The sequence below is a fragment of the Hermetia illucens genome, chromosome 2, assembly GCF_905115235.1.
Source record: "Hermetia illucens chromosome 2, iHerIll2.2.curated.20191125, whole genome shotgun sequence".
NCBI classification, from domain to species: domain Eukaryota; kingdom Metazoa; phylum Arthropoda; class Insecta; order Diptera; family Stratiomyidae; genus Hermetia; species Hermetia illucens.
The window spans coordinates 7,472,359-7,498,440 of NC_051850.1; the positions used below are offsets into that span (position 1 = coordinate 7,472,359).

The 26,082-nt window shown below is 41.6% G+C and overlaps 1 protein-coding gene across 1 annotated transcript; it reads left to right on the forward strand.

The window, feature by feature from the left end:
* Positions 1 to 2,676: 2,676 nt before the first annotated feature.
* Positions 2,677 to 24,883, forward strand: LOC119647556. The gene is made up of 6 exons (XM_038048548.1): positions 2,677 to 3,071; positions 8,850 to 9,239; positions 9,331 to 11,895; positions 16,743 to 17,126; positions 22,571 to 22,954; positions 23,070 to 24,883. Exons 1-6 carry the CDS (start codon positions 2,738 to 2,740, stop codon positions 24,692 to 24,694), a joined length of 5,682 nt encoding a protein of 1,893 aa, XP_037904476.1. The 5' UTR covers positions 2,677 to 2,737; the 3' UTR covers positions 24,695 to 24,883.
* The last annotated feature ends 1,199 nt before the right edge of the window (positions 24,884 to 26,082 follow it).

A 26,082-nucleotide genomic window follows, 5' to 3' on the forward strand; every position in this document is an offset into this window, starting at 1 on the left:
CATATTACCTCTGCTCGCGTAAAAATGCATTGCGTTTAGGTTTTTTAAGGCAGCTAAGGCCTTAGAGGCATTGACAATAGCAGATCTGACGTGAGGGTTGAATTTAAGTTTGTTATTGAGGGAGATTCCCAGGTATTTCATGTTTGGTTTCGGCTTGAGCATAAATGCAGAGTTTTTGCTTTCTGGCACTGCGCGCCAGTGGCACGTCCCACTACGGTTTCTGAAGCAAATAACCTCAGACTTAAGAGAATTAATGGTGAGGGCCCACCGGTTGAAATAAACGTTGACCCTATTGGTTAGGAGATTGAGAGAGAGAGAGAGGCTAGTGAGGGTCTGAGACCACTCGAATATAGGATGGATGGAAGTCGATAGAGCGCAGGCAAATTCTGTTGGCGATAAAGTTTCCGAGGATTCTTAATAAGGGGAAATGGCAATTGGACTGAATTAGTTTGTAGAGCAAGCCCTGTTTCCAGACTGAATCTAATGCTTTTTCGAGGTCTAAGGCGCAGGCTACGGTGCAATGCCTATTTTCCAGGTGATTGAGAATATGGTCTTGGAGATACAGGATTGCCTGCTCGGTGGAACTGAAGTTTCCGAAGCCGAATTGATTAAGTGGAATGATAGGGAAGTAATGTCTATTGAGGTCACTTAGTGGGATACATTCGAAGATTTTTCCAATATTGGAAAGAAGAGAGATAGGCCTCAAATCCAGGTTCCAGGTTCTTTAACTGGAGCGTGTTTGTCAATTGTGGTTTCGAAGGCAGAGTTCACTTTCCGGATGTATGTATCTAGCTCAACATTAAAGTGGATGCGCGATTTATCCAGGGGACGATCCAGCGCACTGGCTAAGTTGCGTTGGAAATTGTCCCAGTTTGTCAGATTGAAGAGAGAGGAGAATTTACTGTAGATGTAGAGAGAGGCTGAGGGCATGATGGTCCGAGCGGGCTGCTAGAGAGGAGCAGCTAGTGACACATGCTGAGAGATTGTACGAGATTATAAAGCCGTCTAGGAAAGAAGGCCCACGAGGAAAAGATGGCACTCACGCGTTAATAATGTCCACGCCAAGGAATGGGCCTGACTGAAACTAATCGAAGAGCACTTTGCCGATTTCGTTGTTAACTGAGTCGCCCCAAGATACGTGCCTCGCGTTGAGGTCACCGCCGATGATGAACGCATCGAAACTGGTCGCGATTTCCCAGAGTTCGGCCAGAATGGGAGTGAGGTGACGACCTGTGCCACCCGGGAAGTAGAGAGAGCCGATTAAGAGGAGGACGCCACAACCCCTAACAGGAAGTTTGACTACTGTTAACAGACAGTTTGATGCCAGTGCAGCCGATAGAATGCTATTTGCCCACAGTCCCGCTTTGGCTAGTATGGCTCTGCCTCTGCTCGCGTCGTTGCGGAAAGTACTGTAACCGGGAGCATGTGGTTTTACGTTGGTTGCTTCCCCCAGTCTGGTTTCGTTCCGACATAATTCATCGTACGACATTTTAAAACGTTATAAACTGCATTTATTTGATTTAACTTAGAATAAACCGTACAAGAAGAGAAAAATAACAAATGGACAACTTAAATAAATTTTGTATTCATAAACAGTTCCTTCTAGTCTTTGCAAAAATTAAAAAAGTAATAAAAACAAAATAATTCTAAGCGACAAAAGTGATCGTACGACTATTGTTATTCTGAGATATTTGTCTATTGGTTAAATATCAATACTTGGTTGGACCTTTGGCTTCCAGAACTGCTTGCATCCGCAATGGCATAGATGATACAAGTTTCTACGTAATACTTTGAGGTATAATATCCCATTCATCCTGGCATAGCTTCCGGCAAAGAACTTTTTGAAGGAATATGGTGTTTGTGTAATTGCTTTTCGTGGCAGTCCCACAAATGTTAAATAGATTTACGTTTTGACTCTGCTTTGGTGAATGCAGTTGCTAATGTTCTAAACATTATGCAGTAGCCACTCAGCTGTATTTTTGGGATCGTTGTCCTGGTGGAAAATATAATTCGGATCGAAACCCATTGTATTGACAGATTCCTGTAAATTGTTTTTCAAAACATGTTGGTCCATTTTGCCATCAATAAACACTAGATTACCGAGCTCTGACCAACTCATACTCCCCCAAACAAACACATGACCTTCGACGTGTTTTACGGTGCTCCGTAAATTCTTTGTCTCCAATGCAGTATCTTTTGTCCGCCAAACTTTTGGTGGACCATCGTGACCAAATATCTTGTACTGACTTTCATCTGTAAACACAACTTCTTTCCAAAACGATATGTCCTTGTTTTTGTGCATAAAAGCAAATTATTTTCTTTTAAGTTTTTCAGCTGCACTGATGACCGGCTTTTGCTTGGTTATCCTAGAGGAGTGTTTGTTTAGAGTTCTTTGCACCATCCTAGTGTTAACGTAATAGTTCTTCTTTTAGTTTTACACAACTTTTTCGTGGGTTTTTGTCGGTGCGGACACATATTCCAAATGGAAGACGATATCGTAGCTACCCAATCTAAAAAAAAAAGGTTTCGTCCAGGACAGAGGCAACTAATCAGACGCCGCCTCACCTCTGCTCTGGGAGCTACCCAATCTTACCCAGAACTGGTTGTGTACGTGCATTGATATGTTGGCATCATAGAAAGAATAAGAAATGAAAGGTCTTAGTTTCTTTGCAAGTGTCACTTGTTGCTTTTAATGGAGACATTCTTGACCAAAACAAGTGCATAAACCTTAATAAATATGGATTTAGTACCATTTCTAAATTCGGGTCTTCTAGCAAATATTAAATTAGAGAAAGAGATTCCAACCGAGTTCTTAGATGACCCCGAAACTGAGAGAAATTGTGCAAATTACCTTAATATTGACCAGAAACCGAAGTATGGTCGCGTCTTGATTTCAGCTAGTGGCAAATATACCTTATTGTGTGATGGCTGTAAGGGCCGTTTCGACAGTACGGATTCATTTACCAGGCATGCTAAGGGGGTATACTCGGGTTGTGGCATATGGAAGGATAGCAACGATGGAATTTCCATCAACAAGGTCGCCTTCGAGCGAGGCGATTTTAGAAGTAAAGGTAATTGTTTAATGGTGTGTGTGAAACATAAAGTGAAATTGCTGTGCAAGTTGCTAGATGTCAACGTACTATCAGATGCAAAGTTTGTTAGTGACTAGTAGATACTACGGGTTTGCAAGTGGTTTTTAAGTTTACAGACCCATCTTATCCACGATGAAAGCTGTTTTGGAAAAGACTTTCTATTACTATTATTTCTTTCAATTTTTTTGCCTTAGTTATATCTCCTGAACTTTTGTTGAATGCTAACAGTCGATTCTCTTAACGAATCGTGTGGGTAATCAAACACTAATAACGAGGGAGGAGGTCTGTCTGGCGCTGCGGTCCAAATTAGTCGGACTTACTCAAAGATTGAATCCTCAACAAAGGCATTTGCATTTCTGCAACTAAGTAGTGGGTGGGTGTTTGAGATACCATGCATTTGCACACTCCCAGAGTGTCGGTTGAAATGATATTTTTTTGAGATTTCGGTCCCGTGCTGCACCGGGCTGTTGACAGAGTAAGCTGCAGCATATTCAAAGCTGAGTCTGGTTAGGCTCCTATAGAGCATTAAGCTTTTGTTGGGGTGGAGTCCACTTTTAATGCCAGACCCTGTTCGTAGAGCGTTGGTTGCAGCCTTTGTTAAAATATCCTCAAAACGAAGTTTCATAGTGAGAGAGCCGGTTCTCGTTCTGTCAAGGAATTTGATATGGGTAGTATGAGAGGTTAGATGATCTCCTATGTTTCACAAATCTTGTGGTGCTGGACTTGTCGATATTGTTGGGGAGCGCTAATCTGTGGTATAAGCCGACAAACTGATTGGCCTTCAATTAGAGGTAGCTGGTCTTTGGATTTAATGTGGTACGAAAGGCTTTGTAGGAACTACTAAATGTTTTAAGCATTTCGTTTAGGAGTTTTTGATAGTCAGAGACTATCTGATTTTTCCGGTGGTTATAGGCGGCGATCCCGCTATCGAAGGCACAGCGCTGAAGCAGTATTTTCCTCTTACTATTTTATTTATATCCTCTTGAGGGTTTCTGATGGGTAAAATCCACCTTTTCGTAAGGGACGGGAAAGTATAATATTTTCCGAATCGGAGTAATTTTTTGCCGCATTTTAGACATCTTTCATTGGAAGCTTTGCAGTGGCTGGAAGAGTGACCCAATCTTCCAAATTTGCTAGATTGTCGGGGTTTGAGAATGTAGTATTCTATATCAGCCGTGTATAACCAAAGATGATTTTTTCGGAGAGGTCAGATCCCTCGAAAGTGAATTTCACAGTAGTAGACGGAAGAAGCCCTTCGGGATTCTCTGTAGCACTTTTACAACTTTTATTGGGGTGGTGGTTTCTTCGAGGACTTCTTCCTCCGTGAAGGAAGATGGAATTCTCTTTACCATACCATAGCGGTAAAAATAATTTCGAGGAAAAAATGCTATTAACCCTTCCTTCTTCAACTTTTCGTTTTTAACAAAATCGTTCACATTTTTTGCAGTGTCAAGGATGATATGAAAATGCAAGATATAGATTTTCTTAGCATCAGTGATGCTATTTAGTTGTAAATTGTTGATCGTTTCCAAACTGTGGATACCATCCAAGCTGTTCTTGGTTTTGTCTGGGCGAAAAACTAGTATTAACTAACACTGGGAAGGATCTTTTAAGGATGCCTTCGTCGTAAGTGACTATTTCCCTTACGTTTTGGGGGACCTCTTCAACAGGGGCTGAAGCTGTGGGCTTCAACATATTGGAGGCATGCACAGAAGGCGGGCGGCCCGTCTCTTTGTGTCCTTTTCGCCTTTTGAGGCATGTTCAAGACAAATTTTGGGATATTGTGGGAGCCACTTCTGGATGCTGATGATCCAAAACAGCGGCTGCCACTTATAATCGAGAAATTACTGATTTATCTTTTTGTTTGTTATTAAAAAAACTACCCATGCAGGGTCAGCGGCACTAACTGGCAGAAATTAACTAGCAACAAGACTGACGTTGATAATTTACTTCTAAAAACCACATGTTGATTGACGCCTTTAGATGTGGAACTACAAAAAGAGCAAATAAACACTGGAAACTATACACTTGTCAAGGTAAAGCAAATGAAAAAACACTACGATCTGCACAAAACGGCAGCTGCATGATATCACATCATCATCACAAAAATAGTAGTATAAAGTGTAATATCGCATTATCATCAGCGACCGCGTTCCAAACTTTATATCACCAGACGTTGCAACATTTCATGGGGGGTTATATATATTTGAATTTTTTTTTCTTCAATTTTTTTAAAGGCTTGAAATACGCTGCAACAGTCCTAGCTTCCAATCAATAACATTCTTGTAAACAAACTGCTGTTTAAAAATACTTTTAAAACTAGTTCTTAAGAAAAAACCCGAATTTAACCCACTAAACCCTCACTTTCCAAAACGGCAAAGAAACTCGACGTAGTATTACAGCAACCTGAAAAAACTGGAAGAGTAAAGCACGGCTGTGGAGGGGCAATTGTATGGTGCTGGGATAGCAGAGAGAAGTTAAAATATTTAATAGAATAACTGCAGTTACAGCGTTTTAAAATTATATACACATTTTTCTGGGAACCACGTTCTCGAAATCGGAGAGCAGTAGAACTCGAGGAATTTTCATCCGATCGACTTGAAAATTCAATTCAAATGAAGAAGTTATCATTTTTTATTTAGTGAAGTACACTCATATGAATTTCACAATTCTTCTTCAACCTTTGTTCCGTGCAGGAGTGTGGTCAGCTCGTTTTGATCTATTGCGCAATTTTGCCCAGTGAAAAGTCTGATCTGAATGTCGTGAGGCTTTCAAATCACCATCCAGCGTATCAAGTCATCGTTGTTTCCTCCAACCTTTTGGTCGTTCGTCATCGAAATCCCCCCAAAATTTTATATTGTTCATACCGTCCAAACGCCGCCATCTTGCAAATTTATTATTATTATGATTCCCTGTTCTTTTAGATGATTTTAGACTAAAAAAAATATTTCGACTGCGTGTGAATATGGAGACGCAGATTCTTGGCTTTAAGTAATTGATTTTTAATGTTATCGCTTGGTAATGAATCGCCTGCCTATCAAATGTGCGGTTAGAGTCATAAAAGGTGTACTTGTAATGTCACTTTTCTCTGAAGCGATATCGCGCTACCTACTAAGGTACCTGGAATTAAAAAACTAATATAATTTTGTTAAAATTTGCATACTCCGGACCCCTGAGAAAACACCGAGCCTGTACGAATACCTCTCTCCCTCCCTCTTGGTGAACCTGAAACGTGATCCACAGAGGGCCTAGATTGAATTTCAACATCATCCTCAGATGGATGATTCTGACAATTATGGCAATCACCCTTTTAAAAAGGCATCGGGGCATCAAGGAGGGGCTTCTTTCAAGTTAAAATGGTTCAATTTTGAGCACAATCCCTTTATTGTGAAGGGAGGGTATGAACGGAATAGTGGAAGATCTTTTTTACAACCTTGTTGTGAAATAGCAGCGATCATCCTCCTTGAAAAGTAGTCAATTGGGAGTATTTTGATATGATCGCAGTAAAGATTGTCCAACTCCACCTCTGGAGGGCCGTACATAAGAAGAAGAGAAGGGTCTCGCTAAAAAAACTGTTACGGCGCTTCGTATGGTTAATAAGCTCATTGACAGGGCAACCACCGTCGTCCGAGAGGATTACAGAAGAGTCTCCCTTACTTGCGTGGGCCAGGATGGGGTGGAGGAGGAAGCTGGTGGCCCCTCTTTGTGACCCTTGCATATCGTGATGATGATTGTCCCGCCAATTGGCTACCAATTTGTTGGCAACACAAATTTTACCATGGTGATATAGAAAAAACCCCAAATAGCGAGCGGTTACGTCCTTGGTGGTTTGAGGTGAGTACCTGTCGAGTTGACTTAACTCCACAGTCTTCTTAAGACACGGATTGATTTTGTGACCACAATCAGAGTACCACTGAAACAACTACGACCACCGTGAAACTCCTACAAGAGTGTCAACGGTAAATAACCGGGGCGAGAGTGTAGCCTCTTAGAAATCTCCTAAAACATATGCTCTCAGAAGGCCAGAAGGGAAAATCGGGTACATCTTATTCATAAAAATCAGTAGCTCTCCTATCCTCCGTGCGGTTTTGTTATGTGATGGCAGGCGCTGAGCAAAAAGTATATAACATACAACGAAGCTTAATAGCATTCAAAGAAACGCTTGGGTCGGTGCTACTGGGGCTCTGAAGTCCTCCCGGGCATGATAACATCCTAGACGAAGTACCTCGAGAAACTTTACTGTGGACTTTCCAACCAGGGCACCAATCGAACAAAGATAATCCTTTTAGTCGGCGCGGAAGTTTACTCGGATATACACAGGGTGTTCTAGCTATATTCTAAGGATTAATCAGTGTATTCCAAGTAGAAATACGGGCGATACTGGAAGCTTGTCGATGGTTGGAATATGATCCAACGTAACATAGACATTCTGATCAGCCACCAAGCGGCAATTAAGTCATTGTATTCAGCGGCGACATCCTCCATAATGGTGGGGCAGTGCAGAAACGTGCTGAATAGCCTGAAAGACGCGCTTAAGGTTCCTAGTCATAGGAACATAGAAGGAAATGAGCGGACTGATGGACTGAAGCTTTACTCTGGTGGGTACAGTCTGTGTAGCAGCCCCGGCTTTCAGATAGATTTGGTCCGCCTATCACAAAATCCGATTGCGAAAGGTTTTGAGCCAGACATGCGAAGACGGAATACCGTTTGTTAGAAAAAAGGCTGGTACTAAATTAAAAGCGTGAACAAAATCAACTTCCAAATACAGATTTTGACTAAGGCTGGGGATGATCCAGAACTCCAGGTCAGCTGCAGATCCCCTAAACGTGACCGTAGCAGAAATCTTTCCCAGCGTGGAATGAGGAGTCCCATCTACCGTCTTTAAAGTAAGGCATAATTTCCGGATGGGAACTAATTTTTCACGTAGGACTTGCTCAGCCAGTTCAGCAGAGATATAACTCTCCGTTCCTCAAGTTCCTGATTTTCGGATGGGCAAGTGGATGAATAAGGTCCATTTTACTTCTTTTGACATTGTCCATTCAGGCACCTTGGCAACAGTTTCAGGCGGCTATGCAGAGGAATCCGCTGAAGGGCCCTGTTTTGAGCGTCAAGCTCTAACTTACAAAAGGATGTTCACTTAGTGAATAAAATTGTCCTAAGTTCGTTTAAGCATCAGAGTATACGCGATCGAAGGAAGCTCTGATCCTAAAATTAACAAGCTCGGTGGGCGTAAACCCCAAAAGATAGCGAGAATGCTACCTTTCGGGCCCCACGTTGGGTACCAACTCTGTTACGTACGCAAAAGCTTTTCAAAAAAATGACTGACAGTTTCGTCGCCTCTGGCCTGGGAGCATCGTGACCCGAAACTGGTTACAGGTGCTAATCGTTGCTCAATCCTCAAACAAAACAACCAGGAGCTACTTCAGCAGGTGCGGAGGACAGCCTAGGAAAGCTTAGAAGTACTACGGGAAGACCCTGCCAAATTATCAAATTCCGATCAGGGAAGTTGCCCATCAAGGTATAGAAGAAGGGAGCAACTCGCTCCCGAATTCGATGTATTTACGCAAAAACAAAATTAATTTTATTGGGAGAGCTACTGGATTTGATTAAAAATATACTACAAGAAATCGGGAAACCAAAAGAACTACATTTTACTCATTATATTGTACCGCAAGTGTGAATGTGTCAATCATCTCAAAAGACCCCATTTCCACTTTTGTAATCCTTATCTAACTGTGACTGTGTTCTATCCAACAGAGGACATTAAGGAGGATATCACTGTGTGCAGGATTACGAAAGACTTCAATGTGAAGGAATCTGTGACCAATGATCGGGAGACTATTGTCAGAAACGAAACCTCAAGTAAAGAGAAAAATCTATGCTTCACTAAATGTTCGGAATCAACGAAGAAACCAAATGTGATAATTACCGCTAAACCCATCTACGATGAGAAAAAAAATTTTTGTATCACATGCGATCGTCAGTGGGAATCGCGGAAGACTTTTTTGCGACATAAATATTATCACAGGGAGAAGTTCCGTAAGCAGATGATGGCCCGTTCAAATCAAGGCAGACAGGAAGATATTTCAGGCGAGGTTATAGTCAAGGATGAGCTAGATTTCGGAGACTACGAGATGCATGACTCAGGTATTAGCTTCCTAAATTTTATTACTAACTACTAACAGAAATGGTGAATTTGCAGAGTTAATTAATATTTATATTGCAATTTTTCCAACAGCATACAATGAAGGAAGCATTAAAACAATAGACGATGACGGGGCAGAACGACTGAGGTTATATTCCGGCGATACGCTCGATTCACAGTCTTTTCATGGCGGATCTTCAGTACAAGGCTGGATTAAGACTGAACCCATGACCAATACAACGAACGAGGACGGTGTAAGAAACGAAATGATAAGTGCGACACTTGGTAAATTAGGGTTGGTAACCTCAGAAGAGAAAACATCGCTATGCGAGGATGTTAGTGGGAAATATGGAACAGATGCAGACCAAGGGCTAGAGTCCGGTGGGAGCGCATCAGTCGTATTTGCTTTGGAGCCCGATTTCGACGATGCCAAAACCTTGTGTATTACCTGCAATTGTCAATTCAATTCGAAGGAAGCATTCAAGCGCCATAAAAAGATTCATAAATCGGAAATTGTAAAGTGGAAGATCGCTAATGGTTTCGAAGTGGAACAAGGGAAGATCAAAGTGGTATTTTCTGAAAATCCGATCTTCGATGATGAGAAGAACTTCTGTATCACATGTAATCGCGGATTCACCTCCATAGACAGCTTTAAGACTCATAAGAAATTGCATAGAAGGAAAATTCGCGCCAAGGGAGGTTTTATTAAGACAGAAGCAAGATTTTCTTGTGAATTCTGCTCGGAACAATTAAGATCAGAAATCGGCTTAAGAACACATATTGTGTCGCAACATGGAGATAACATTCCAGAGTTCCTACAAAATGATCCAACATACCTTGAATGTCGATTTTGTTTTATGCGTTTTGAGAAGCCAACAGAACGTTTCCAACATGAGAAGAGCCATTCTGACGAACCAGAACCATATCGATGCCCAGTTTGCCCGAAATCATTTGCCAGGAATATGCACCGCAAAATTCACGAATCCATTCATAGAAAAGATCGTCCATTTCGCTGTGTACATTGTCCTAAATCCTTCTCAACTCGGCAACGCCTCAATAGTCATGTTAGATGTGTACATTGTAGCAAGAAACCATTAATGTGCGAAGATTGCGGAAAGATATTTGATTCCAAAGTACAGCTTAGGAGACACAGCTTAGCTCACACGAAAGAAAAAAATTATGAATGTGATGAATGTGGGATTCGACTCCGCCATCAAACGAGTTTATATAGGCATAAGAAAAGACACGCTAATCAACGTGACTTTAAATGTGAAAAATGCGAAAAATTATTTTTCACCAACGGCGAATTGCTCGGTCATATGAGTGTGCATTCCGAGGTGTATTTTCAATGTCCGCATTGTGAAAAGCGATTTAGAAGGAAGAATAATATGACGGCTCATAAAAAGGTACATGAGAAGGTCGATGAGGATAGTGAATCGCGTGATCTAGAGGACGAGAATAGTCAAGAGTGTGAAGGGGAGAAAGGCAAAAAGTTGAAATTTAAGTGCACTGCAAAGGTATTCTCACTAGAACCTCAGTTCGATGAAGAAAAACACTTTTGCATCACATGCAATCGTCAAATGCACTCGATTGAAGCATTCAGATTTCATAAAAGTAGTCATAAATTCAAAATTCATAAATGGAAGCAACGCAACGGATGGGAAATAAAAAAAGGACCCATAAGAATAGTGTTTTCTGAAAATCCCAGTTTCGATGACGAGAGAAACTTTTGCATTACATGCAATCGTGGGTTCGCTACCAGAGCTACCTATAGATGTCACAAACGAATACATAGAATACGGATTCGTAAACGACAAGGCCTTCTGCCGAAAGCTACAATTTCATGCGAATTTTGCACTAGACAATTCCGATCAGAAGCAGGTTTACGAGAGCATATTGTGCCCCATCACGGAGATAAGATCCCGACGTCGCTCAAAGACGATCCAACATACCTAATGTGTCGATTCTGTCATGAGCAGTTTGAAAAACCAACAGAACGTTTCCAACACGAGAAAACCCATGCCAACGAAGAAAAGCCGTATAGATGCCCACTATGCCCGAAATCCTTCACCAAAAGCTCAGCTCGTAGAATTCATGAGTCATTCCATGGTGAAACTCGTCTATTTCCCTGTTTGCAATGCCCAAAAATTTTTGGATTCCTTCCATATCTTAATCGTCATGTGGAACGTGTTCATTCTAACGTAAAATCATCACAATTAAAAATAAAATCATATCCGTGCAAGAAGTGCGGAAATTCATTTAACACGAAAAGAAAACTAGCATCGCACAATGTTACTCATATAAAAGAAAAACCGCTTGAATGCGAGGAATGCGGTATCCGATTCTCAGGCCTACAAAGTTTACGTGTACATAAGAAAAGGCATGCTAACCGGCGGAATTATAAATGTGAAAAATGTGGAACATTATTCCTCACTGACGCTGAATTTCAAAAGCATATGTCTAAGACCTCTGACGATGGTGCGTTTCAGTGCCCGATTTTTGACGAGCAGTCCGAGGGGGGGAACTCGTTAATTGTTAAAAAGGAAGTAGAAGACTGCGAGGAAACGTATAGTTGCCCGATTTCCGAAGAAAAATTCACGCAACATAGTGAATTGCAATCGCATTTCGAGCCCTATGGATTAGGGACTAGCCGCGAATAGAAACTACTCAAACCCAATGGAGTGATATACAACTTTCTAGCGGTAAGTGCTAACTTTGGTCCGTTGGAAGTGTGGAAACACTCCTCTGCCAATAAATCCATGATTGCAAGCAATTTCTAAAATACACCAAGTTAATATCAATGAGCAATTGAAAGTATATTGACCAGTAGACAACCCATGAACACTAGATTTAATTCCGATACTATAGAGTAGAATAATGAAAGGATATGTTGATTAGGATTAGTTTTTATTTTATACTATTGTACGCTAGATAACACCTTTACAAGAAAGAAGATAAGAATATAATACACAAGGATATTTTTCGATATTTTTATGAACAGAGTCAAGGAGATACTCGAGTACTTGAGTTGGGTGTAGCTTAAGTAAAATGCCGCTGATATGATGTTGCGGGATAATTGGATGATTGTGGGGCATATTTTGATGCGCATTATATTTAATGGATGTTGTCAGGAATGTGGAGTTTGTTTGTACATGATCATCATCCTCAACGGCACAACAACCGGTATCCGGTCTAGACCTGCCTTAATAAGGAACTCCAGACGCCCCGGTTTTGCGCCGAGGTCCACCAATTCGATATCCCTAAAACCTCTCTGGTGCCCTGACCTATGCCATCGCTCCATCTCAGGGTCAGGGTCTGCCTCGTCTTCTTTTTCTACCATAGATATTGCCCTTATAGACTTTCCGGGCTGGATCATCCTCATCCAACGGATTAAGTGACCCGCCCACCGCAACCTGCCGGATTTTTTCCACAACCAAACGGTCGTGATATCGTTCATAGATTTCGTCGTTACGTAGGCTACGGAATCGTCCATCCTCATGTAGGGGGTCAAAAATTCTTCGGAGGATTCTTCGCAGTTTTTTTGCTAAGAATCCAAGTCTCCGAGGAATACATAAGGACTGGGAAGATCATTGTCTTGTACAGTAAGAGCTTTGACCCTATGGTGAGACGTTTCGAGCGGAATTTAGGTGGAGTTTAAAGGGGGGCTCCCCATACATGCAAGGGGGAGATTTAAATATTTTTTTACTCGGATATAGTAGGGAAGGGATCAAATATCAAGGTCTCAATTAGTACTTTCCGAAACTAACATTAGTCTTGGGATGAATGGCAAAGTCTGCGAGTAAGGAGTCAAAATATACGTACTTAAAGTGAGACAGGGCTCATTTTCGGAAACTACACAACCCAAAAATCCGAAAAAAATCAGGGTGATGCGCTTGGATGAAATCTGGGCCTCAAAATATGTCCCATTCCGATATCTGCTCAAATAAACTTACTAATAGTATAGTACCAACTTTTAGAAATTTACTGAACCCCCGTAAATTCACCCTAAGACTACCAAGCATAGAGGACTATATTTCGCATTCACATGGCGAATTTCATGAAAATCTGGCCATTAACACCAAAGTTATAGTAGTTCAAACTCAGCAATTTTGCGCGAATTTACTGCTACTAACCAATAAAAACGGATTTTTATTTTTGCCAAATTCGACTTTATTCTTCAAGATGGTTGCCTTCCATACCGATACAGCCTTTCTTATAAAAAACTTTGTCTTTAGCCTGAAGATGGGCCTCAGGTGCAGCAATAACTTCACCATCGGGGCCGAATCTTCTCCCCGGACTTGCGAACAAGTAGATGTCGGATGGGGCAATTCGGCATTATTCTGGTGAAACATCGGTTTTTTCTTCGCCAAGTGAGATCTTTTCTGCTCAATTGCATCAACCAATCGATTCAATATTTCAAAATTGTAGTCGGTGTTGATTGTCTGGCCCTTCGGACGAAAGTCCAAAAGCAAAATTTCGTGGATGTCCCAAAACAATGCAGTCATAACCTTACCTGCTGAGTTTTGTGTCTTCGGACGTTTTGACTGGCTTTTATCTTTTCGTCTCCATTCGGCTGGCGCTCTTTTTGACTCCGGAGTATAATGATAAATCCACGTTTCATCCATTGTTATGTACCGACGCAAAAAATTCCTTTCTACTGTGTGTAAAGACCTCGAAACAGCGCTTTGAATCATTAATTGGCTGATGTTTTTGCTCGACTGTGAACAAAATTTTTTCATATCCAAATTGTCAAGCACATTTTTGGACGTAGTGCCCTTTAATATTTTCAGGATCTTACCTATGCCCTCCAACTTCGCTCTACGATCAGACTTTTTGGATGTTTTCGGGCGCAGCCACTTCAATTGGATGACCTGAGTGCCGTGCGTCTTCGGTAGATGTTCCACCAAGTTTAAAGTTCTCATACCATCGGCAAGTGGTAGCTTTCGAAGGGAACTTTTCTGGGTAACATTTTTTCAACCATTTTTCAGCTTGAACGATATTTTTTCCCATTAATAGTGTTTGATTGCCACGCGAAATTAGGGTTTTTCCATCGTTTCAACAAACACAAATCTATCGTTGAGGATACAGGGAATCTTGAGTCCGCGTCTACTTGATTACGGACCGGGCCACTTGGGAAGCAAGTAATTTGTTCTCTTGTGGTCCGTGGACTCCTCTTTTTAGGTTAAAAACCCAAGTTTATCAGAAAAGTTGATTGAGTGTTTCGACCAGGCCAGACGCTGCCTCACCTGAATTAACAACGAATTTCACTTCAATACAATTCGAAATCATGTCGTGTTTGCGATTATATATAAATGGAGCGATTACCACCTGTCGTTACTTTCGGTCACGCTGCTCTCAGGGCAAAGGTGAGGCAGCGTCTAATGAGTTTCCTCTACCCTGGACGAAACTGTCAATCAACCTTTTTAGCTAAATTTATCATTAATTAACCTTCAATATCTCAAGAGCTTCTAGGCCTATTGCCATGAAATTTTTACGCGTATCTTCTTAGTTGGTTCTACCAAAAAAAAACAAGACAGTATGGTAATCGCGCCACGAACTCTGTATCTCAGGACCTAATGACCCTTGTGCTATCCGAAATTTCACAATAATCAGCTACCCAGAGTAGTTTCACCCAATGAAACTAGAATTCAATGTCCTCAATTTAATTTGACTATCGCTGTAGACTGCGATGCGCTTGCCCTTCAACGATTCGTCAATCATCCAGGTTGCTGCCCTTCGCATAGCATACAATTCAACCAGAAAAACAGTTGATTATTGTTTTAGGGAAGGAGAAGCGTACTTCTCGTTTTTACTCGAGAGGTAGGAGGTACATTCCTGCTCCAAAACCCTGTTGTGTTTTTGAGACTTCGTATATCTTGCCACGCACTTTTTGGGAATTCCTAGTTTTCTCTGCATTTCAGTATAATTTCATATCTTCTGCTAAACAAAATTTTGTGGACCTGAGAATCAGAGAGATTCAGTTCTCCTAATACTCTGCGCCCTTACATAGATCTAAGACCTAAGTCCCCATGTCGAAGAAACGGTCCGCCCGCATAGCCCATATGTTGTAAGAGCTCGTTACATCTTTACTACATATTTGTTCCAAGGAAGTTTCTTGTCTAGAATAGCTCTCAGATATTTCACTTCGTCACTTCTGTTGTTAGGTAGTGATCAATAACCCCCTCAGCACACAGTAATCTCTTTGATTGCAGATACCGCCAGTTCTCCTCCTCCCACTTCTGTCACCTGTTCTCCCGAAGAAGGGTTCTTCCAAGTGAGTCTGTACAGACTCAACTCCGGAATTTGTCAAAGTCCCATCGTGTTTTCTAGGAGACCCCAACTTGGCCGACTTATCCTTTTAAGGACTCGGCACAACCTGGAAATCTCTCTTTCCCTTCCAAATTCTTACAGTATGCACTAAAGGAGTCTCGTTTCGAATGTTTTATAAGACTTTTATATTTACGCTCCGACTTATGGAAATTTAACTAGTCTTCGGTATTAGATCAGTTGCGTCCATATAATCGGCTCCCCTTCCGTTTTTCCTGGTGGAGGCGCAATCGAAGGTTCGGACAGGTTATATTTAGTCTGTAGTCCCCTCTCCTTTGTGGTTGAAGTTTCCTTCTGCTGATCCTTTCTCTCCCCCTTTCTGGAAGAATTAGGCAACAGTGTCACCGAAAGATCAGCTGTAGTCACTTTTGCAGTTCCTCTCGATAAGGGAGCTGTTATATTCCCCTTTCTGGTTAACCGTGCCATAGACACAGGGTTCAGGCTTTTTTCTGAAATGGAGAGCATGTCATCCACAAATTTCTGCGTTTGCTTTAAAATACGATCATGATGATCGGTACGCAGGTCTGTTCTTATTTTGAATTTGAAGATATTTGTTTATAGTGTTTTATAATGCCTAAACAGTTAAATAGCATCCACAAATAATTTTTACATGCAACTTTACTATTAGGTGACATATTTCAAGAGCTATTTGTTTTGGCACTCATAACCACTGCTTCCATATTCTTTTCATTTCGAAGAATAATTCTCAACTCATGCAAACTTCTATCTACCAGTACTCGTTTGTTGTGATCTTTTAAAAAGTAAGTTTATTATGTATAAGGTCCGTATAAATTTTGAAAGGAAAATCTTATAATTGAATACAAATAAACATATTCAAAAAATGGAACACTCTTTGTCCGATAATACCTTTGCCCCACTGTAAATATTATCATAAAAAAAGATTTCGTATACAGAGGATAATAAATTTGAAATAGATCATCCAGGATGAGATCTCACATGAAACTGCAGTCTAGGGTGAATTCGATTTCGTAGTGCAATCAGGCTACACAGTTTCGAATCTTCATCGGCAAATCAAACGTGAGACCTAAAGGTGTACTCCACCTTTGTTTCGAGCTAGCTAACCGTCCACCGTCACCTACCTCACACAAATTTCCCTAGGTAAAAACCACGCGTCAACCTCGGAAGAAGAAGAAAATGTTTTCTTTGGTAGTGACGTCTCCTATTTTCTGTGGAAGATTTATTACTCAAAATAAAGCCTTTGAACGTGAATTTGATATCTGTACTGAATTCGGGAATCCCGGCAGAGGTTGAATCACAACAGGAAATTATAGAAACGTTGCTAGAAGGCGATGAAGCTGTGGGTGGTAATCAAGGTTCTTCAAGCGTCGACCTGAGAGCGAAGTGCGGACGTATCCTGATATCACTCACTGGAAAATATTTCGCAGTTTGCGACGCTTGTAACTCTCGTTTTGGCGGTATGGATTCATTAAGCAAACATCTAAAGGAACCCCGCTCGGACTGTTGTGTACGGGAGGATAGCTGTTTTGAAATTACGGCCAGGGAGGAAGTCGCTTCCAGCAAAGACGCAATTGAAGAGAAAGGTAATTATTAGAGTATTGCATAGAGAATGAATTTGAATTATGGAACACGCACTTGAAGCCCTCGTTAACGGATAAACTATGTGGTTATAAGGACGATCTCAACACCAAGGCACATTCTGATAGTGCTTCCAGTTTGCTGTTTAGTTTAGCATTTCTATGACTCTCGTCACTATATCCTCGCCACAATTTTGGAGTAACGCGCATTCATCATTTTAACATGGTACCATTGGTAGTGTGTCCTCTAAATTGAAAATTTATGTAAGATCAGTTGAAATTCATTAGACAGGATGTGTGTATGCAACCAGATCGCGCAGGGGTTAAGCAGTGGCCAACCAAGGTGTCATTATTCAATGTTTCTAGGGAATATTCGGTTGCGTTATTGTCCATGGGAAGAGTCTTTAGCTACTAAGAACTTTCTGGCGAGGACGATTAAGAACAAGTTGGCTGCTATGAGCTAAAAACAAGAGCGAATTTCCAGAAAAGTTTTCTGCGTGGATGTTATTTGTAATTTCTTAGATCGCTTCGGTAATGTTTCACAATAGCACCGCTAGTGAGCAAGTGGAGTTAATAATTCGAAATTTTGTTGTGAGTTTATTTTGTCTCTTGCTGTCCTGGCATACTAGCTATTTCGCTACTTGATTGGGTCCGCTTTGACCTCATTGGAAATTTGGGTAGTTCTACCAAGTGTTCTTCATTTCCTCTCTTAAACAATGACTTGTGGGAGACGACCTCCCTGCTCGAATGCTACTTGTCACCTAAATTTGTAAATTTAGGGCACGATAGCACCCCCCTCCCTCCATCTGATCAAATCTGCCCGGGATTAAAAACAAAATTTCTCTCAAAATTCACAAATCAAATTTCTACAAACTGAACATCACTTCGATGGGTCATTTCCAGGACACAAGCACAAGTCGGCAGTCACAGAAAGACTCCTTCACGGGCGCCGGTGTTATATTGGATTGGGGAAAAAGTAATGTCGTATTTGTGATCAAATTTTAACGTTTTATTTAACATACTTAGAATTATCCGATTTAAGTCAGATATGCGCCGTTTTGTTCACAAACTTATTGCCATTTAGGAGGCAACTCCATTAATCCCTCATCTTTATTTGCAAAAAACTCAGACAGCCAGTTTTCGCAAGCCTCTTTTGACCCGAACTTAGTAGCACCAAGAGCGTTTTGCATGGACCGGAAGAGATGGTAATCACTTGGTGCCAGGTCCGGACTATAAGGTGGGTGCAATAGGACATCCCATCCGAGCTCCCGTACCTTCTGGCGGGTCATCAAAGATGTGTGAGGCCGAGCGTTGTCCTGGTGGAACAGAACACCATTCCTATTGACCAATCCTGGCCGCTTCTGGTCAATCGCCTGCTTCAAACGGTCCAGTTGCTCACAGTAGAGGACCGAATTGAGGCTCGGGCCATAGTTGAGCAGTTCATAGTGGATGATTCCCTTCCAATCCCACTAAACACACAGCAAAACCTTCCTGGCCCTCAATTCGGGTTTGGCGATGGTTTGGGCCGGCTCGCCGCGCTTTGGCCACGGTGTTTATCGCTTGAGATTTTCATACGTGATCCACTTCTCATCACCAGTCACCATCCGCTTCAAAAGTGGATCGAATTCGTTCCGTTTCAGCAGTGCATCGCAGGTGTTGATTCGGTCCAAGAGATTTTTTTCCGTCAACTCGTGTGGCACACAAACATCCAGCTTTTTTTTGGAATTCAGTCTTCTGCAAATGGTTCCAAACGGTTTTATGGTCCTTACTCAGTTCCTGGCCAATCGAGCGAATGCTCACATGCCGGTCTACTTGGATGATTTCGACGATTTTATCGGTTTCTACGACGATTGGCCTACCAGTGCGGGGTGTATCTTCGACATCCACTACACCAGAACGAAATCAATCGAACCAACGCTGTGCTGTGCTAATCGTTACAGTATCAGACCCATAAACTTCGCAAATTTTTTTGGCCGCCTTTGTTGCATTTTTACCTCTCAGGAAGTAAAAATGTAAAATATGACGAATTTCGTCCTTGGTGGACCCCATTTTTGACGCGCTATAACTTGAGACTGAATCTTACGATCATAAAACTGTCAAAGAGCCACCTGTAGCCCAGATTGTCGTTTTCAAATCGCCGTATAGTATGACCCGATACGATAAGTACAACACAAGATATGTTTAAGTGTCGCCATCTATTGACAAAATACGACATTACTTTGGTTACTACTGGTCACGGCTTAAGCTGTTGCTTGCGCGACCTATGTGAAGTTGCAAATCCCGGCTTCACAATCACCCCCTGCTCAACGCTGGTCGCGAGCAGAATGTAACACGCTTCGCTGTAGATTAATCTCTTGGCGTTGGTAGCGGCGAGAATTGTCGAATGGATCGGGCGTTTGGCGACAACGAAATCTTCGATGCAAGTCATACCTCAAACATCAATAAGAGATGTTGAGAGCCTCTACTATCTCCTCAATGCCAACATGACGATTTTCGAGCACAAACTTCTTATTTTCGATGTTATTGTCTTTAGCAGTGGTGAATGGACGGTTTGTATGGGGCAAGCTTTCTGCGACCCCACGATCCTCACTTAATGCTTCGTGCCACTCCAATATTTGGAATCTCAATAAAGTAGACTTTCCAAAATACTTCTGCAATATTTTCGATGATAATTTCAAGCAAACGCGTTGTTCTCAGTTTTCTAAACCAATTTAACGATAAGCGCCGCCATACTGCAAACGGCTGTAATCTGTAATCAGACCGAACCTTGCCGATGCGGACCGATCTTTGCTGACCTTAAATCTTGTACATTGAAGCTGCGTGCCGGCCGCAGCTTCTCTCATCCGCATTCCGGACACAACGGAATTGTGTTTCGGCCTTATAGTGTACCGTTACGGTCTTGAATGAAGTACTCTCACACACCTCAAAGCCCTGATCCAATGTTTGGTGTTGCGCCAACGATTATTATTATTAAACTCGTCCAATTTTTTTATGCAGTGAAAATCGCAGACAAATTAAATAAATGGCTGCTAAGCCCACATTAATGGACTCGCTCAAACTTCACATAAATGTCAATGAAAGTTTTGCCAATCTAGAAAAAATTACCGATTCGGTTTGCAAGTGCGATTTTTTAGGTTCGTTTCACATATATACGGTTCTATTGGGTACGGTTTGTTTTCAGTTGCAACGGAAATTTTGGATATTTGGATTTCTTCTGAAACCCGCATTAGTTGCGTAGTGAATGCTGGTTGTGCACAACACTTTCTTTTAGATTACTTTCGGTAATCGCCCATTTTACCAAGAAACTGCGACAATTTAACTTTAACTTCTTTGCTCGGTGATGTTGCCTAATATTTGCACATTCGTAGGGGCAATGATAAGATTAAAGGGAATCCTTTGTTGTGGTAAGCAGACTGGTGAACAGCTTCATTTAAAGGATCCCATTGGGAATACAGAAAACCTGTCTAAAGTCAGCAGAGGATTTCATAAATTGCGAAAAAACAAAATGCATAGGGGATTCAAAAAGAGGAGCACAGGACATAACGAGAGTCGATGACTACCATCAGTTTCGTAATTTCCTTCTTCTCCACCAACTGGAAGCTTGAAAAATATTCGCCGGCATCTAAAGTCCTCATTAGGCGTGAAGCAGGTACAGTGAACTCTATTGTTAAGAGGTGTGCCATCCGTATCAAATACAAGAAAGCCGCTACTTTTCATCCTAGTTGCCTCGTCTTCATTTGTCTTCGCTATATTGGCACCTAGACCAGAGGACATGGCAATACAGAAAATTACGGCGGATAATCTTTTGAATTTCTTGGGAGAGAGGTTGATCTGAGAGTTGTCAATTTGTTTGTTTGTTTTGATTTGATTTACATGCGGTTTGTGTGGTGTCTAGTCTTGAACAGCAAATACAATAAGATTAAACTCAAAACAAGTGTTGTTTCTTCACCTTCTTCATCTGGACCTTCATATTAGCTACACTGTATACCATAGGAGTCCAGATGCTGGCAGCGAACGTTCTGGACGAAATATCATCTGTACTCTGAGTTAGGTTAATCACACATGCTCAAGAATATTGTTTATCCAGAAAGCAATCTGTTTAATGTTACTGTTCTTGAACGTAATGGCTCTTGAGTTTGAGTCCCCCGCATCTACTTACAAACTCACCCTGCACACTGAGGCACTGCAGTTTCCTTACCATACGAACGATTATTGAGAACTCGTCCACCCATTGATAAGAGTTGGCTGCATCAGCAACTTTTGTGTGCAGTAATCGGATGTATAAATTGAATAGCGCAGTGCTGAGGGCACAGCCCTGAGGTACACCAGTCGAGCACGAGTGTCAAGACAGTCGCTCAGTTTACTTCTACATCTACATCTCCGGGACCTCCATATTAAATGCGTTGTAGCGTGCATTGCTAGCAGACTCTGGAAACTCAGGGCAATCCCAATGGTCTAAGCCACACGCATGCTGAGCTTCAAGAGGGATTTCGCTCTGGGTTTTCCAGCCAGAGCAGAGTGAGAAATCGCCGACACAATATTCTTTACTGACGAATGATCTACAGAGTCGATGCGGGAGTCTTATTGGGTAGGCACAGTGTAGGCGAGTTCTACGTCTTCCAGGATTCGCCAGTGAATTTTAAGTGGAGATACATGCGATACCGGAACCTTTGGATGGCTGGGACATGATCCGAGCCTAAGGTATTACATAGTCATTCTGTTCAAAAGCCAGGCGAATATTATGGCTTTGAACTTAGTTGTGACTTCCTCCAGGTCGGTGAGACAGTGCATATGCGCGTTGAATATTCTGGCCGCACACCCAGGGTCAGGTTCCTCTGGGCTCCTGGTCTTAGGAACATAAAGCGGATTGCGCCGGCTGACATACTGTGACTACCTGCACTAAGTCAAGAAGGAACTAGCCCTCCTAGAATAAGACCAAAACGCGAGAGCTTATATCCTATTCTAAATCTTGGAGCCACTTGCAGCATATCACTTTGAAGTAAGATAAACGATAACCAATCCAGCATCAACGACCAGGAAAATTTTGCTGTGTGTTTAGTGGGATTGGGCAAGGAAGTATCTATTATGAGCTCCTCCCCGAGCGCGAAGCTGGCACTAAGGGATTATTATCTAATCGTGTCAATGGCAAACGTTTTTGCTCGTCAAAAATTCGCCTCAAGAGAGGATTATGAAAATCAACTGTCTCAGTTATTTTCAATAGGGTCGAGGGCATTTATGTGAGAGATATAGTGCAACCAGCGTGAAAATGAGAACAAGATGTTGAATAAACATATTTGAACTAATTCGAACTAAATATGTTAATAAAAACCTTCAATTCCAACCAACCAAAATTATACCCTGGATTAAACCTTATATAAAATTTACACATTTCAATCTTTGTTACTTGGAGTGCATTATATGTTGTATCTTTATTACTTTTCCTCTGACAGAAATAACCGTAACAAAAACCGATGTAACTTGTCCTCCGAAAAACACCATTCCTAATAAATTTGTCATCAATATTTCCGACAACATCGTTGCGAAGGATAACCATGATCAAGCCGAACCTCAACATTCCAAAGTATCTTCGATAATATCAAGAGAACCTACAGTGATACTAACCAACGAATCTAACGAAGATAAACAGTTAGACATTATCTACGATCATCAGTTAGACTCCAGAAAAGCCTTAATGCAACATAGGAGCTCTCATAAGGAGCTGTTTCGTCGGCCCAAGAGACCTCGTTTGCATTCTAACAAGGAAGAGAGTACATCAAACGAATCTGGAACAAAGGACGAGTTGAATATTGGAAATTATAAGGACCAAGGATCAGGTAAGAATCCCCATTGGAGGAATCCTTAGCTACTTGACGTATATAAGCGCAATTGTTAATTCTAGTGACTTTAACAAGCCCAGGATACTAACTTCTATTTATTTTTGTTCATCAGCAAAACAGAAGGAGGCATTCCCGAGTCCATACCCTTCTCGTTCGGAATTCTTGGAGAGCAGCTGTAATAATATGCAACCCAAGCCTGTCACATCAATTGATGCAAATACTCAACAACTGAACGTGGCTGGACAAAAAGGAGAAACCTCGGGAGAAAGTGTTCAAAAATCTGAATCAGAGAAGGACCAAGAAATGAATGTGAGCTTTGGCACGTTGATAAAGGCTTTTTTGAGTCATGATTATCATCGGACGCCACCAATTAAAGCTTTTGCGATAATGGGCATTGATACGCGGCCTATTCATCAGCAAGGATTGATGAAGGTTGCGGATACCCCATCAGAGGATGCTACTCATAGCGAAAAATCATCGCCTTGCGAAGGAAGCAGTCGCCAATGTGCAAGTGAGAAAGACCACGATCTGGTTCCAAACTCCAGCGAATCGGTTATAGGCAAACGTACTGAATGTGAACCAAATAAGATTGGAAACTCAACTGAAGTTGAATTGGCCAAGAAAAATGGAAAAGTGATATTTGCAGCTAAACCTAAGTTCGATGACGAAAGACAGTTTTGCATTACATGCAATCGTCAACTGGATTCCAAAGAATCATTCAGACTCCATAAAAATAGGCATAAAAGACAAATTCGTATGTGGAAGCTTCGGAAAGGATGGGAAATCAAACGGGCGTCCATAACCATCGTATTTTCCCAGAACCCAGAATTCGACGAACAAAACAATTTTTGTACCACATGTAATCGGGGATTCCCCTCTCGAATAAGTTTTAAGACTCATAAAAACTCACATTGGGCTGAGATTCGTAAGAAACGTGTCCGCTCTGAAGTCACGTTTTCTTGTGAATTGTGCTCTGAACAATTTAAATCGAAATTTTCCCTAAGAGAGCATGTTGTGACGCAGCACGGAGATAGGATTCCAAAATCCTTAGAAGGCGATCCAACATACCTTAAATGTCGTTTTTGTCACAATCAATTTGAGAAACCAACGGAACGGTACCTGCACGAAAAAAGTCATGCTAACGAACAAACTCCGTATCGATGCTCACTATGTGCCCAGTCTTTTCCCAGGAGTTCGGGTCGTAGAAATCATGAGCTATTTCACAGAGAAAATGGGCCCGTTTTCTGCTCGCACTGTCCCAAAGCCTTCAGGATTCAGGCGCATCTTGATCGTCATACTAAACTTTTCCATTCTCTGACAAAATCCTTTTCATGTGAATACTGCAACAAATCCTTCCGCAGGAACTCGTATCTTGTTCACCACAAATTTAGTCATTCAAGACCTCATAAATGTGACGAATGTGGCAAGCGATTGGCTCAACTACGAAGTTTGCATAGACATAAGAAAAGACACGCGAATCAACGAAATCATAAATGTGAAACTTGCGATAAATTGTTCTCCAGTACCAGCGATTTACAACGTCATATGACGGTACATCTGGATGTGTGGTTTCAGTGCCCCAACTGCGAAAGACGGTATAAGGAGAAGAACGATATGACGGCTCATTTGGAAACACATGGAGGCGAGGATACAAATGACGGTACAATTTGTGACGATAAATTCACTCAGGGAAGCGGATTGCATCCTCAGTTGCAATCCCATAGTGATAAGTTATAATGTTGTACTCGCAATGTTTTGTTAGATTTAGTGAATAATTATTTGTACGTAAATTAAGATAGAAAATGGACTGCGGTTGATTTCAATAGAATGGTGATGGAGGAAATAGTACATACGAAAATCACGAAACCACTTACACAAACCCCAGACCCCTCTGGACTTTTCATAAAACATTACTTTATACTCGAATTTGCACGTTGTTTTTTTAGCTTCTGAGCACTCACGCCGTGGTGGCCCATTGTACTCAACACCCCCGCAACGTATCACAGGATTTGCGTTAGTGAATGTGATGCCACCCGTCGCAACTGGAGAACATCGGCACCGAAGATTTGATGTCTGATGCGTCATTCACATAGAATATGCTCCGTGGATTCCGCTTCCTCATTACTTGAATGATTCCTATTCTGTGCAGCTAGCGAATTATGGCCTGTAAAAATGCCTATAATACTCCTCCAAGTAATTCTGCTTTTCGACAGGATAAATTTTGCGGTACGCATGTTCGGTTGTGGTAGGAAAAGTTTGGTGTGTCTAGTAGCATTTGGGCTCTACCACCTGTCATTGTATGAAGCTTGCTCTGAGTTTTTAAAGACCAATGCCACTGATATTCTAATTGTTGGTTCCGGTCTTGTCATGGGGGAGATTGAACCTGCTTTCGCTAAAGCATCGGAGACTTCATTTCCCTCTACGCCACAGGTTGAATTGGGCATTGGAACGACGTGACTGTGGACGATTGGATCCGAGTTGTGTTTTTTGATGAGTCAATATTCAATGTGCTGGGATCTGACAGTCCGTTCCCAGTGCGAAGAAGAAAAGAAAAGACATTTGACCCCCAGTGTGTTGTACGAGCTGCACGCCATTCTCCCTCAGTAATGATGTGGGGATGCATAACATCCAAAGGAATTGGCAGTTTTTCGTCCCTAAGCGGTGCTGTTAACCCAGAAAAGTATAAAAAAGTTATCGAAGATTGCGTTGCTCAGACGGTAGAAGCACTGCATGAGCACTTTGATGAAGTAAAGTTTCAAGACGATTCGGCTCGGTGTCATAGAGCTCGTGCTGTAAGTTAAACGAAATTTTTCTCGGGTCAATTTCTCTATTTTATCCTCAACACGGTTCTTATTCACAGGTTACATTTTGGAAAGAAGAGCTTGGCATACAGTCGTGGTCGTGGGTAGGAAACAGCCCAAATTTGAACCCCATAGAGAACTTACGGGCGTTCATTAAGCGGCGACTGCAATAAAGATCGATAAGGAACAAAGCAAAACTAGAAAAGATATGGCTTAATTAAATTCCGGACGATTTTATTGAAAATGTATACCAATCGGTGCCCGTACGAGTTGCAAAGGTGATTAGGGCGAAAGGCGATCATACGAAATACTAAAGACCAAAAA

What these genes read in the sequence shown, in the direction of transcription:
- LOC119647556 (XM_038048548.1), top strand. Translation starts at nt 2,738, where the DNA reads ATGGATTTAGTACCATTTCTAAATTCGGGTCTTCTAGCAAATATTAAA. An exon ending in AGGCGATTTTAGAAGTAAAG is followed by an intron (nt 3,072 to 8,849) that starts GTAATTGTTTAA and finishes TCTATCCAACAG; the next exon opens with AGGACATTAAGGAGGATATC. An exon ending in AGACGCAATTGAAGAGAAAG is followed by an intron (nt 17,127 to 22,570) that starts GTAATTATTAGA and finishes TTCCTCTGACAG; the next exon opens with AAATAACCGTAACAAAAACC.